The 14,472-nt window shown below is 47.7% G+C and overlaps 1 protein-coding gene across 8 annotated transcripts in view; it reads right to left on the reverse strand.

Moving 5' to 3' along the window:
* TRABD2B (TraB domain containing 2B) overlaps positions 1-13,387 on the reverse strand; it is a 286,541-nt gene extending 273,154 nt beyond the window's left edge. For all 8 annotated transcript variants that reach the window (XM_083845611.1, XM_083845610.1, XM_083845612.1 and 5 more), the window contains exons 1-2: positions 9,846-13,387; positions 8,822-9,382 (exon numbers count right to left, since the gene is read on the reverse strand). In XM_083845611.1, coding sequence (XP_083701737.1) covers positions 8,822-9,382; positions 9,846-9,953 — 669 coding nt within the window. In that variant the 5' untranslated portion in view covers positions 9,954-13,387. The remainder of the gene's footprint in view (positions 1-8,821; positions 9,383-9,845) is intronic.
* Positions 13,388-14,472: the final 1,085 nt, after the last annotated feature.

The raw sequence follows: 14,472 nt of genomic DNA on the forward strand, positions 1-14,472 counted from the left end.
AAACAAACCACCAGTTAGCATCCCAGTTGGATCCCAGTGGTCTTTTCTATATTAGAACCAGCTCTGCATGTGCTGTAAGGCTTAACATTTTTGCAATTAACAGTACTGTGATGATTTTACCAGTGCTATAGAGCCAATGGGACACATTGGGATGTATCTCATCATACTTCACTGCTGGAATAACATTAATCTCGATGATTATTTCTAAAATGGTAAATCAATCACATGCCAGAAATACAAAGACCTTCAAAAAGTTGGGCATGTTTCTCAAATCACCCTTTTGCCCTCTCCCCCCTCTGCTGACTCTGCAAACTCCTAGAGTGGGAGCATTCTGTCTCATATTTAAATAAATATTCCCCATCACTATTATGCTGTCACCTGTAATAGGAAAAGCCTGCAAGAAATCAAAGGAAAGCAAAATTTGTGTGGTGGCAGAAAGTGTACAGAGAATAATCAGTCTTCATTGTGATTGTTAACAAAAGTGAGGGAGCCTAATGGAGACCTTGGATTTAATAAAGTCTCTAAAATATTGAGGGGGTACTTTCAAGACATAGAAGCTCCTACTTTAAAGAAATATTTTCCCTGTGTTCCTCATAAGTTGACTTTTATTAAAATGGAAAGAGGTTTGAAAATAACTTGAAGGTTTCTGTTTCCTTTTTCTCATTCCTTGGCTCAGGAGGTGAGCCTGATGAATTTTGCTTTGCTCTACAGAGGCAGCTCCTTCTCCGTTTTCCGTATTGGGGATATTCGTGTCTCCCAGTGGGTACCCCAATACAAGAATTAGGGTAAGAAAAGCAAGTCTGATGAAGCTGGGGAAAACATAAAGCATTTAGTGTTATCCCCTTAATTGTGTTGTTAAGCTAACATTTTGGCTGTGTTTGGATTGCTAGCTTTTCTGAACTGTGTTTAGCAGCCTGGATCAGCATCTCGGTGGACTCGGTGATTTTGTAGGGATAACCAAGCATGAAGAACCTCCGGACTGGAACATATTTGAAAGGCTCCATAACTTCCATGTTAACAGAGCCTAGGAAAAGAAGAAATTGTGATGCTTTCTTTTTGTACGATCTTTTTCTCTGTTGACAACAGGAATTTCTGGGAACGGTTCACTGCTACCCCTGGCTTCAAGGGACACTCTGGAATGAGCGCAACATATAGGATCTGGTTCATACCCAGTGGTCTTCCACATGTAACTACCCACAGGTGTGGGCTCCAATCCTGATTCTGAAGAAGTCAAACTCCCTTTTGACATCTGCAGGACTCTTCAACACTCACTGTTGCTGCAGTGCCTGGACAGAGGTGATCAGCAGTGACTCACTGATAATAAATATAATTACAGTATTTCAGGGATGACGATTTCTTCAGGCAAAACTGGCTATGGGAGTCCATGCATGATGAGAAATGGGGTGTCTAGGCCTATGTCAAATGACCCTCAGAGTGGAAAATCTAGGGTCTTTGATCTTATTCAAACTAAAAATACTTTTGCTAATGAGCCTCCTCAAGTCACACAACATCCATCCCAAAATGCTGAACACATGGTTTTAATTTACAGTTTTTAGCAACTTTCATTTATATTGTGCTAGAAGTCCTGAAATGACTTGCAGCAGAAGCTCTAAAAATTGGAAAGTCAAACGGCAAGCACTGCTGTTGGAATAACTGGTGATAAAAGTAGCAGTCATCTGTACTAATCCCTGCTCGAGATTCTGATACAGGTATTAACCGTGTCACTTCTAATTGTCTGTGCATTTAAATGACAACTAGATCCAATAAACAACAGTAACACAAGACAGATATACTGTGCTCTTAAACACTAGAGAAAGCAAATCCATGGAGATGAGCGAGATGCCATAATTACTAGTTGCGGTGGGTACAACCAGTCATGCGTTTTAGTTGCACGTCTGTTCCTAGTCTGCAGAGAGTACAGCCTTGTTCCACTCCCAGTCCAAGAACTGGGATGTTACATTCAAACAGTGTTATCTGCAATTTTAAGCTCTGTACGCACCACTTTAATTTCTGGTATCTCAAGCAAGCTGGAACCCATAATGCTTTATGGGTTATAAAAAGAATGTCAGGTCCACCAATTGTTGCAATATTCAGAAAAATGTCTTAAGAGACTTCCACACATAAATAATTTGAGAGGTTCAGAAAGATACTGAAGCTTTGTGGCCACCCCGCAGTGCTTTTTGTGGATTTTAAGTCCAGAAGCATCTAGGATCTGAATTGTTTATAGGTTTGAAATAGGAACCTGGGAAAGCATGTGGGGATGAGGCAGACAAGTTTCCCTGAAAAATAAGGCTCCTCTAATGTTTAATGTTAACTCTTGAAAGTTAAAAAATGAAGTTCCCAAACACTGGTCCTTGATGAAAAACTCAGGTTTGGTACTATCCTAAATGGTATGTGCCCTGAGGACAATATCTTAAAATCCCTTATCCAAGCATTCAGGGAACTCCTTAAACAGGACAAAAAGATGAAAGAAATCACACCAATTTCATGTGGCTCAAGCAGTAACTCTCTGATTCCTTCTGCTTTTTACCTGTCTCATCAACTCCTAACGACAGTGAAGAGATTAATGGTTTTGGAGCGTAAGGCCTAGCACAGGGGAAACCTGTTATTTTACAGTATGTCCCTCTGAAGTTCCAAATATGCTTTGCCAGGAGCCCTGCCGCTGATCTCTGTCTCCGCAGGAGTGCAAGGTGAATGAGTGCCCTTGCTTAAGATCATTTCTGGCCTTTTCAATACAGGAACCTCCGACAAGCCTGAATGATGTGGGCTGGCTTTATAACGTGGATTGCTACTCACCAGGGAGCTGAGGGGAGGCTGTTAAAGACTTTCTGAGGACTGTAGGTTGCACTATACTTCAAGTTGAGGTTTTTAAGGTCAATGGTTCATTCTGTTTATAAGTAAAGCACTCTGGGCCCAGGGCAGGATCCTGACTGCTCTTGCAAGAGCATCAGAAACCGAGAGCAGACAACAAACAGAAAATCGTCGTTGTAGGAATATCATTTACTGAAAAGGGGTGTATTTTGCACTCACTGAGGGAACAGTTTGAAGGTGACAAACTATCCAGGGAAGATCCTACAACAGGGGTTAGAAAGCAGAATTTGTGCCTGATGATAGGGATGGATTCAGGCCATTGATCCTCTTCTGATCACTTCCCTGAGCAGAGCCTGGGGAGTGGATCTCCCCCAGGGAGCAAAACATGTGCCCAGGTGTCCCCTGTGCTTCTTGGGGCTCCCCGCTGCTGGGGAGAGACAGACCATGCTCTGACCCCAACTCATCTCTCACCACACGCACAGGGAAAAAATGCCCAAATCCTGCTAATTGACTTGTATACGTTGGTAACGTTCAGCTGCCTCAAACACGCCTTGTTCACCATGGTTTTCTGGGGGTTGTTCCTTTCACAGCCCACCTTACACAGATGCATTTCCTGCCTAAAATCTCTTACTAGCAGCACCCATAATTCTGCAAACAAATCAACCAGCAAAGATCTCTTCGGGCCTGCTCGTGGAAGGCCGGCAGGACTGTCTCGGGCTTGGGTCTTATCAAGGGAGGTGTGAAGGATCAGGGGAGAGGAAGGGCTCATACCTCACCTGCTCCATACACACCTCTTGCAGTTATATACCCAATGATTACAAGAGATGAACTGCCAGCTCGAGTCGTCATTAACTGACTGGCTATTTTCTTCATAGGCCCCAAATGCCAGGGTGAGCCTTTCAATGGGACTATGGTGAAGAAGTGCACAGTAACCAGCTGTAAAGAGCAGCACGTACAGTCAGTTTTACCTACAAAACGTCAGCTGCTGATCCTTTCAGGTGCTGCTGCAACTACCTTTGTTTTAATACCTACACAGTTTCACCCTCAGCAGTTCCCTGGCACAGACGTAAAGCAGCTCCACTAGTATTCAGAGGAAGTTAGTGGAAGGATTTCTATTTCTGCTGGACAAGTTTCTACCCCGAGGGTAATTTTAGTGGGGAATTTTTGTATTTGTTTTTTACTCTGGGGTTGGGGAGAGAGGTGAAGGGGGTGATAATTAAATTAGAGCCAGCAAGCTGAAAATTATGTGCACGCATGCGTAATCAAGCCTTTTAACAACATTTCTTCCAACAATAATCGGCAATCTAAACGGATGATAGAAAACGATTTTCGATTATCTTGCCCTTTTGATAAAGACTGAAATTTTTTTTAAAGCAAAAAGGCACAATTTTTATTAGGCAAATACCACATTTCCTAGCAAATAAAATAAAATAAAATAAAATAAAATAAAATAAAATAAAATAATAAAATAAAACAAAACAAAACAAAAAAACAAAACAATAATATTCTCTCAAGTAAATTACACAGGCTGTCAAAAGTCAACTAGCTCTGAAACTGAGCCCTTTAATCTGGTTCTGAAAACTTGGAGCCTGGATCTTTCATTCATGCAAACAGGCAAATTCCCCATGAAGTGAGTTATGCCAGCTCCTGTCAACTCCCAGAACCTCAGCTTTGGGATTACAGAAATGTTTAATGTTTTTGAGGGGACAGGGGAGATGGAATAGCAAGTCCACAACCGTGGGCCTGTCTATATATTAATGTCATGCTGTTTTGCCATTGAAGGTCTAGCTTCAAGACTGCAGATCTGTCAGTGACCAAACTTGATGGACCACCCATTGGCCTTTTATTAAACAGCACTTGTTCCTCCTCTAATCCTATCACCAGAGTAATCAAAGCTGCCATGTCCCAGGGTTTGATGGAACAGCAGGACCTGGGAAATGAAGACTGATTTTGTTAACAAAGTAATTTCTGCCCCTTGAATGCTGTCTCATTGGTAGAAAGTAGGGAGACAAGGTTTATTTGTGCAGAGAATGAGGCGGCAAAGAAATGAAAGGGGAAGAATGGTGAAGTGTGAAGTTTAATCTGGCACAGTCTAAGGTTTCTTTCTTTGAGGCAGTCTCTGATCCAATCAACACCGGTTTGATATTTAACATCTCCCCCTGCAGTTTGAAATGATACCGGCCAGAGAATACTCAGTCACAGCTTAGAAAACCCCGACCAGAGGAAGAGAAAAGGGGCTGGTCATGGCTCCCCTTTGGCCTAACAACTTCCCTGACAGATCGGTCAGGATAAAGTCGGATCCCTACGCCAAATTCCCCTTACAATGCTTGGGATTAAGGGCATCTGGCACAGCTGCATGCAGATTCTCCCTGCAGTGAGAGAATGTGTGATGGGATGGGAGAAAGGTTTTATTTTCAGCTTGGAGGAAGGGACACGTACACCTTTACATTCTCAGTTTGGGAACCCTGCTGAGAGGTAGGCCTGAGATGTGAAACAAGAGCTACACCCAGCTCCCCCAGGACGAGCAGTTTGTGTGGAGCTGCTGCTGGCCTCGCTGGCTCTTGGTGGGGACGAGCAGTAGACCGAGGACAAACACCGCCGGGGCAAGGAGCAGGAGCCCCCCGCAGCAGTCACAGCCCAGTGCCTGCCCTCTGCAAAGGGAAGGGGCTGTCAAGAGGATGCTGACAGACCTGAGCAGCTACAGCAGTTACCTTCAGCATCCTCCTGGCCCAAACAGTGTATTTCAGTCTCGGGAGAGGGTCCTAGAGAGGAGGTGAAAGCCCTCTCCTAATCTAGGCCTCGAAGGATGCGCGGGCCAGCCCGCGTGGCCTGTCCTGGTGCATTACCTCTGCCCGGGATCCCAAACAGACAAGGCCTTGAACTCCCTCTATCCCTCTATCAGCTGTTCTCCATCCTGGAACATTTGATTTTGCACTTTTCTGGTCACTCTGTAAATAAACCTCTGTCTTGTCAGATAGAAAAGTTGCTGCTTCTTCTCTGCGCGTTTTTTAGCTTTTTCTATCTTGCCTTCAGTGAAAACAAAGGAGCTGTGAAATTTCAACCTGGCCTAAATCTGATCTGAATTCCCTTGTTGTCAGGCTCCCATCCCGGCCCTTAGCTGTGCCTTAGAAGCCCTGCCACCAGCTATATAAGACCTAGGGCCAACACATAGATTTTATGTCACCAGCGGCTGCCAGAGCCACAGGAGAAGCAAGGATGCTCCGAGAGCCGTGCAGCCAGGCGGTGGGAAGGCAGAGCAAAGGCAGTGGGTCTGGGAAAGCTGCACAAAACACTGACCAGAAATTCCAGGGCGAACATGGTCTCAAACTACAAAGTTTTTGAGCTTACAATAAGAGAAACAAAACAATGCACTGTGCTCTTACCTGCAAGAGCTAGCTCTCCAGGAAGCAGCCAATTATATGAGCCACCTTAATCTTTTCATCCGGCTAAGACAATCAACATTTCAAAGTGACGCACAGAACGTTTCAAAGATCGTTCTTGGTCAAAAATGCAAGTGTATCCGCTTTCTTTCAGAGCAGATCAAAACCAAGTACCACACCGGCACCACTCCTAGATTTCCTCCTCCTCACAGTATCAGATTAACAGATTTGGTGCATGTAGTCAGATTAAATATTTGCAGTAGCACAAAGCTGCCTTTGAGGGGAAGTAAAAAAAGCCTTTTTCTTTTTTAATTTGCTAAGGGCAAAAATACTGGACTTTGGGGACAGAGGGAACAAAAGCATTGACATGATTCAGCAAGGCACAGTTTGAAAACCTGAACTCCAAATGCTGGAATTACATGCAGTATTCCTGTAACAGTAATGCTGAAAACAGGTAAAAACCGCTGATGCCCTTAGCAGATTCGAGACTGTAATTTATCACAGATGTTCTCATCAAACTGCAAACACCCCACAAGACAAAAGCTGCTCAATTTCTGATTTCCATTTTAGTGTGGTTTAATTATGTGTTGCTTAAGGAAGGCTCTAAGACTTGGAATTAAGAGGTGAAACCTAGCAATAGTAATCCACTCCACTAAATTAGCACAGAAATACACCAAGCAGTAGGACTGCCAGACGGTGTGATAACATTACAAATTACTATTGTTAAACAACTAGCCAGGTGTCAGGATGCAAGAAATCTAGAGGAAGCAAGAAAATAAATATCTGGTTTGTTTTATTTAATTTTGTCTCATGTTGTTCTGGTGGACTCGTTCCCAGAAAAACCTTCAATCTAGGAAAAATCCTCCTGTATGCTGATGTGTATAAGTAGTAATATCAATTCTCTGAAATAATTAAAATGTATTTTTTAATCAACTCAAACTTTCTGCAGAAATGATTGTCCTTTAATTGCCTATGGCGGTAACACTGCTCTTTTTTAGTTTACTATTGCAGCAAAATGAAGGGGAAATTTTTGCTTCTATTTAGAGTGTAGTGACTGAGCGAAAACCAGACTTAGGGTAAGAGCAGCAGTGAGTTTTGTGCTCTGTCCCTTTTCCTGTCTCTCTCACTCCTTCTCTCTCTCTCTCTAAAAAGAAAAAGAATGTAATATGATTCATATTTAAAAGGCTTCCAAGAGGTACGTCTTTAACCAAGTGCTTGTACATGCCTGATTCTAACTTCTATGTTTGACCTAATACAACCAAATGCTACTAGAGGTCTGCAATGGTTAATTATTTTTACCTCACCTTAAAGAAGCGGTTCAATAGCAAGGACAGGCACTTAAGCATTTTGAAAACAAGAAGGAAAAATGAATTCCATGTTTTGCCTGTATCTTAACTAATGAAAATGTCTAGGGGGCTTTTTTAATTTTTATTATTTTTGTTGAAAAACAACCCCTCACGAAGAAAAAAAAAGTGTATGCGACCAGTCTTCTCCTGTGAAGTCTGAATGCAGTTAGTCTTCTAGCAGAGGACATCAGATGAACCAACTCTTAGTGAAAGCTAGACTTTTTGCTCTTAAGACAGCTCCCACTAGACTTCAGGGGAGAAAGGTCTGAAGGCACTCCAAGGACATTTTAATCACACCAAAGATCAATCGTTTAATTCTTACTCACACATCACCAAGAATTTTTTTGCTCAAACTAGGACAGTAAGATACAGCTGGAAATAACTGATCTAAAATTAACGCCGAAAAGAAGGTTAAAAATGAAATATCGTAGCAGTAACTGATACCGTCTTAAATTTCCCCTGGATTATTTGTTTTCTTCCACACACACATTCATTTCCTGAATTTCTAGTAAATCTGATTTCACATAAACAGTTTCACAAAGCAAAGTCAATAGCTGTGACTGTGTTCCTGATTAATCCACTGAAATGAAATAGACCTCATGCCTTAGTATTTGGTTATTTAAAGCTAAATCCAGTGAAAGAATTCTGGAGTTCAGTTACACCAATAACTTTTTTTCTTAATCTACATCCTTTTCTTTTTTCTGAACTTTACCTGTTACAAAATGAAAAAAAAAAAAGCCATGCAGATTACACACTTAATTTCCCCCAGACCATGAGGACAACTCGAGTCAGTTTGTTTTGACCCAGAGTAACTACTAAAAGATGACCAACAGTTTGCACATACTTAAATCTATTTGAACAATGCTGAATTTCTTTTTTCATTGTTCATGCTTTATCCCCTTCGTGACAAGTACCACAGAGCTGCTTTATTTAAAAACAAACAAACAAAAAAGCACTTTTTACCCAGCTCCAGAAACTGACCAGAGGCGTCCCTCACAAGTGACAAGCCAGCAGACACACACATTCACACCCTGGACATTTGCCTCTCAAATAAATAATACACGTGATAAACTCATAGTGCTCACTGTGCACATCACAGTTTTTTTTTCACACAGCATGGACCAGTGTGATGGCACAGACAGACAAATGCAAAGGCCGCTGAAGCCTTCGAGCATCCCACCCCACTGCAACAGGCTTCAATTTCGCTCTGGTAAACTGACAAAAATTTGAGGAGAATGGCTCCCAGCTCCTGGGATAAGCCACGAGGCCCAGAAGCCTCCTTACCTGGGAGAAGTTGAGCCCGTTCAGCGGGTGACACTGCTCCTCCACCCTCTCCACCGCACCCGTCGTCTTCTTCATCCTCTCGGCCTCCTGGGCGAGGTAGAGATCGAGCACCGGCACCCCTCTGGAGCGGATGTCGGTCTCCGTCAAGGAGTTCACCATGAGCATCACCCAGACGGGCCTCTTGCGCTCCCAGTTGCCGGCGATGGCGTTGAAGAGGTAGTCGGCGTAGAGCCCTTTGCCCCGCTGGTCCGGGGTCATCCAGTGGGGCAGCATCAGCTTGATGTAGTCCAGGTGGCGCTTGAGGCGGCGGTAGAGCTCGCGGGGCAGCACGTCCTGCAGGTTCTCCCCGTGGGGCAGCATCTGGCAGCTGGCCAGCCCCGAGATGGTGTAGGGGTCGGTGAGGTCCAGCTCAAAGTAGACGCTGGAGCTGGCGTGGAAGGCGGCCTTGGAGTTGTCGGGGATGAAGTCCCAAACCCGCGTGTAGGGCACGTGGATGGTGCCGAAGAGATAGGCGGGGGGGTCGCGGCGGATGGTCCAGAGGAAGGAGTTGAGCTCTCCTTGCTGGCGGGAGGAAAGCAGGGGACGGTCAGTGCCGGTGGCAGCCACCCACGGGCAAGCCACCCACGGGTAGCCCGTGGGGACGGAGCAGTGCGTAGGGGGGTGCACCTCCCTACACAACCCACAGCACAGCTCCCAGCAAGCAGAGAACCACGGCGAGCAGACAACCACGAGCAGCACGGAGCGGCCCCGCCGGACCCCCGCGGGGACCCTTGGGTGCCGCAGGCAGCGGCGTGGCGACAACGAGGGTGTCCCCCCGTCTCCCCTCTCCCTCCCCCGGCCGCTGCCGCGCTCCTGTGCCGGGGGGACCCGGGGGGCAGCGCCACACCTGCGGGGCCACGCGTGTCCCCCCCCGGCCCCGCTCGCCCCCCGCTCCGCGCCCCCCTCGCCCTCCCGGCGGCGGCTCCCCCCGCGCATCCCCGGCGGCCCGGCCCGGCCCGGCCCGGCTCGGCCCGGCCCGGCTCACCGAGCGGGGCAGGTCGCACTGCCCCGTGTCCATCTGCTCCCGCCGGGCCGCGGCGTCGGGCAGGAACCCCCCGAAGACGAAGCAGATCAGCGTCAGGTTGAGTTGCATCCCGCTTCCTCTCGCTCTCCTCTCTCTCCTTTCCCAGATGAGCCTTTTTGGATTTCTAGGATCTTTTTTTTTTTTTTTTTTCCCTCCCCCTCCTCCTGCTCTTCCCCCTTTTTTTTTTTTTTTGGCTTTTTTTTTTTTTTTTATTCAAACAAACTTTGCCAGTCCCATCTGCATCTGACAAGTGCAGGGGGAAGGACTGGCCGCCCCCTCCCTCCCATGCTCTCCCCCCTCCCGCCCTCTCCCACCCCCACCCGCGCTGGCTCCGGGCTTGTCAGAGCCGCTGGATGCTCGGGGCAGGACGCTTCTCATCGCCAGCCTCCGCCATGCTTTGATTTTGCAGACCGGAGAAGCTCCCTTCCCTCCCCGCCGCTTCGGGAGGAGGTTGGAAGGGGGGGGAGGGGGGGGGAGAAATAGCTCAAAAAAAAAAAAAATTTTTTTTTTTTTTTTTTTTTTTAAATTTCGGCGGCGAAGAAGAGACGCTCCCGCGGCGCCCCGGGACCGGCGGGCGCTGCTCGGCGGGGCGGCGGCGCACACCGCGCCGGGGAGGCCAAGCTCGGGCTCCGCAGGAAAGTTTCGCGCAGCCGCCCCGGCCCGCCCGCGCCTCCCGCTGCCGCCGCGGCCGGGACGGGAACGGGGACGGGGACGGGGCCGCCGCCAGGGGGAGATCGCGCCCCAGCGCAGCGGCGGCTGGGACCGGGCTGAGGGCGGCGACCTGCCCTCCGCCGCCCCTGCGCTGCGGCGGCACCTGCGTGGCGCTGAGCTCACCTCAGAGCCCGAGGGCGGCACTCGGGGGAGTTCCGACGCTGCCGCCCCGCAAAATGTCCCCAAAGGGCTCAAACAGGGGGGCCGGATCCTGAGAGCCGCTGTGGCCCTGCTCGGCGCTGAGGGGTTGGGGTGCCTGTTCCTCAGGGGCGCTGCCCTCCCCAGGGACCTCTCACGGCAGGGGCAGCAAAGCCTGGAGGAGGGTCGTGGTGGAGGGCAGGTCAAGAACGTGGGCACCACACAGAGCCGGCCTCGGCCATCTTCACTGCCATCGCCACCCTGGGCATCCGCTGTCTCCTCAGTACCTCAGGAGGGCTGAAGAAAACCTCTCTGAAGGGTGTTTGGGTGGTTAGACATAAAATCATAGAATCATTAAGGTTGGAAAAGACCTGCAAGATCATCTGGTCCAACCGTCCCTCTACCACCAATATCACCCACTAAACCATGTCCCTAAGCACCAGGTCCAACCTTTCCTTGAACACCCCCAGGCGCGGTGACTCCACCACCTCCCTGGGCAACCCATTCCAATGCCTGACTGCTCTTTCTGAGAAAAAAATTCTCCAAATCTCCAACCTAAACCTCCCCTGGTGCAACTTGAGGCCATTCCCTCTAGTGCTGTCACTGGTTATCTGCCCTGCTTCCAGTCACAACTCAGGAGAAAGTGCCCTCCTCCTGGCTGATCCTTGCTGACGGGGTCACATCCAGGACCACTGAGCCTGGAACTTTCTTTGGAGATCACTGCCACAGGTGCTCGAGTCCGTCAGCTGCACCTTGAGCCTCCTCCCGAATGCCCGTCTCTGTTAAAGCTGTGTGGATTTCTGAGGCGAGGACAGGCTAATGATGGCTGGCGGCCACCGCTTGCAGGAGCTGCCTCAGCGTCCTCTCAGGGCGCTGCACGCTTCAGGGATGGGATCCCGGCCTGTCCACCACCTCCAGGCCTAAAACCTTCCCCAAACTGGGAAGTTCCTTGCTGTATTGAGAAGAATCGAAGCCACCAGGTTTCCTTGATGAAAAATATTAATTGCTGGTACAAGGCAGGGCCCTTGCTGTGGCAAAACTCAGGGCAAAGTCGAGAGGGATTCTGCCAAGGCCTGTCTGGCTGAGCCATGGCTTCCTGAACAGTGTGAGAGGCACACCGAGGGCTGGGGCTGCCCATAAACAGCCACAGCCACAGGCAAGCATGGGGAGAGGCTTTCACAGCATCACGTGTGCATCGTCACGACTCTGCTCTTGGGCTCCAGAAGCTCAGGAGCACTCTCCTAACCACTGCGTCAGCACCAGTCAGCACAGTTGAAATATGGACGCGCATCTGCTTCTCCCTCTGCCTCCTCACTGCGGCATGGGGTCCAGCGAGGCCATCTTGTCAGCAGCAAGCTCGCACCTGCCCCACTCACCCTGGGGCCTCTGGGCCCCCCGGTTTGTCTCCCTTGTGCTGCTGGCGTGACGACTCAGGACAGGCAGGGCAGGGCCCAGATGCACATGCCCACGCCATGACTCTCTCTCTGGTGGCCCCACCTTTCTCCCAAACGTGCCTCAGCGCTCGCCTCCAGCCCACCCAGGGACATGCAGGGTGCTGGGTGGTCACTGCACGTGCCCAAGCCCCCGGCTCAGATGATGTCTGGATGAATCCGCGTCCCAGCAGGTGTGGTGCCACAAGGGCTAAAAGTCCAGTCACAACACAGTACGCAGTTTTTCCCAAGAAAGCTGCCACAAGCCTGTTAAAAGCTATAAGCTTGATGCTGTCATGATACTATAGCACGGGGGGCTGCTACACTTGTTCACAGCAGCTTCCCATGGGACACGGGTGCATTTGCCTGTCTGAGTGGCCATGACTTGGTCATCCCCTTTCGGGATCCTTCCCAAACCTTTTCCAAAGCAGTGGAACAGCAGAGGGGCCTCATCAGAAATCTGGCAGGAACACTTCCAGTGACGTGACCCAACATCTCACACGCTGGAGAAGACGCCCAAGAGGTCTGTAAGACGATGCAAGGCCCTGTTCAGTCGTGGGTGCCGCGTTGTGAGGTAGGGCGATTACCCTCATCAATGACATACATATCAAAGCACCCAGGGCAAGAATAAACAAACATCTTTGGCACTGTGCTCATCTTCCTTTAGCCAAAAGGCAGGTGTGGGGGGGTATAGCAAGTTTTCCAGCCATTTCCCTGAACTCAGCCCTGATGTTGCAAGAACTGCCTAGCAGTGAAAACACAGCCTCGCCTTGATTTATGCTGCTTGTGGGTAAGATGACTAAGAAGAAGAAGGGGAAAAAAAAAAGAAGAAAAAAAAAAAAGAACAGGCGCAGAAATCCCAGTGGGAGCGCGATGTGGGTGTGTACCGATTTGGTGGGACAGTCAGGTTGGGGAAACTCCAGCCAGAGCTTCAAGCATTAGGAAGTAGAGACCACAAACCACATGATATGTATCACAATGTTCAACCAAAGATTCAAAAGCATGCCACAAGCTTTTATGAAGATAACACTTTGGTAACAGCAAGGGAAATTAATTCTTTTGTGTAATTGTTACATTTTTTTTCTCCTTCAGATGAGTTCCATATGTCCTCGTGATTTTTTTTTCCTTTAAACACAGCAGTTTAGAACGAATCTTAAGTAACGTTTAGCCTGCTTCTAAAGTAAATATTTACAAAAACATTAAATAATGGTTCTGATCTTTGGAAAATGGATATTGCTGTCTACCTGCTACTGTTTTGTTCCTATATGGAGTAAGGGAGAAGCTTTGTAATAAACCCCAAGGCTGTAAAAGCAGTATAACAATGTGATTAGCAGTAATCAGATGGGAAATACTGACTATTAAAAACTGTGAAGAGATAAGAGGGATAAACTGCAAAGGGAAGGTTACGTTATTTTGTTTTTATAAACTTCAAGAAATCTAATGGGAGAATAAGCTTTTAATCTTACAAAAGCAGTATTGTTTTTTTGGAAGCATAATAGCGTTGGCTGATTTTTATGTCATGTATCATCTTCAAAGAGCTTTCCTAAATAAATATTAATCATTTCACCAGCCACTTATAGGCAACCACTTCAGGGGTGCGGTGAGGCAGCAAATTAACAAGTAAGTTGTACTGAGACAGGAAGTGAGGACAGCCAGATTCAATAACGAGCCAGTGTGGGTACAAAAAATATTTGTGGAGGCTTTAACAATATCTTTAATCACTGAGAGCAAAACCCCATAGTAGATTTCTTTGTTAATGAGAAACTGGCATTGGAACTTGTAATTACAGTGAGTTTCCAACAGGTAAAGATCATTAGATCTTGGAGGGAACAGCTTGTGAAGGATCGGTATTTGCATGCAGGGAGGTGTAGCACTTTTACCAGAACATGCTCCTTACAGGGCTAGCTACCCTTTTGTCTCTTCCTCTCCTCTGACCTTCCTACCAGGGAATATTTCATACCGTTGGCCTATGCCATACCTGTATTTCTCTGTCTCTTCCATGCTGAACTTTCTTTTGAAGGATTTCAAAGCACAGTCTCTGTATTTCTGAGTCCTTTCCTTTAACAAGGGACAATGGCTGACCCACAGGCTCTCCCAAAAGCTGTCCTACACCAAAACTGCAAGTCAGAACCCAGCTTTTCCTTTGTCCTTTTTCCATGAATGACGCTGAAGGTGTCTTCTGCTCCCACCAGAGATGGCAAATGAGAATCCCTCTTCTTGTATGCTGCAGTTCATAGAATAATTTATGTCGTAAAGGATGTCGTGAGCTCTCTGGCTCTCACTCAGAGCAGGGTTAACTGCAATGTCAG

This window comes from Anser anser, assembly GCF_964211835.1.
Source record: "Anser anser genome assembly, chromosome: 8".
NCBI classification, from domain to species: Eukaryota; Metazoa; Chordata; class Aves; order Anseriformes; family Anatidae; genus Anser; species Anser anser.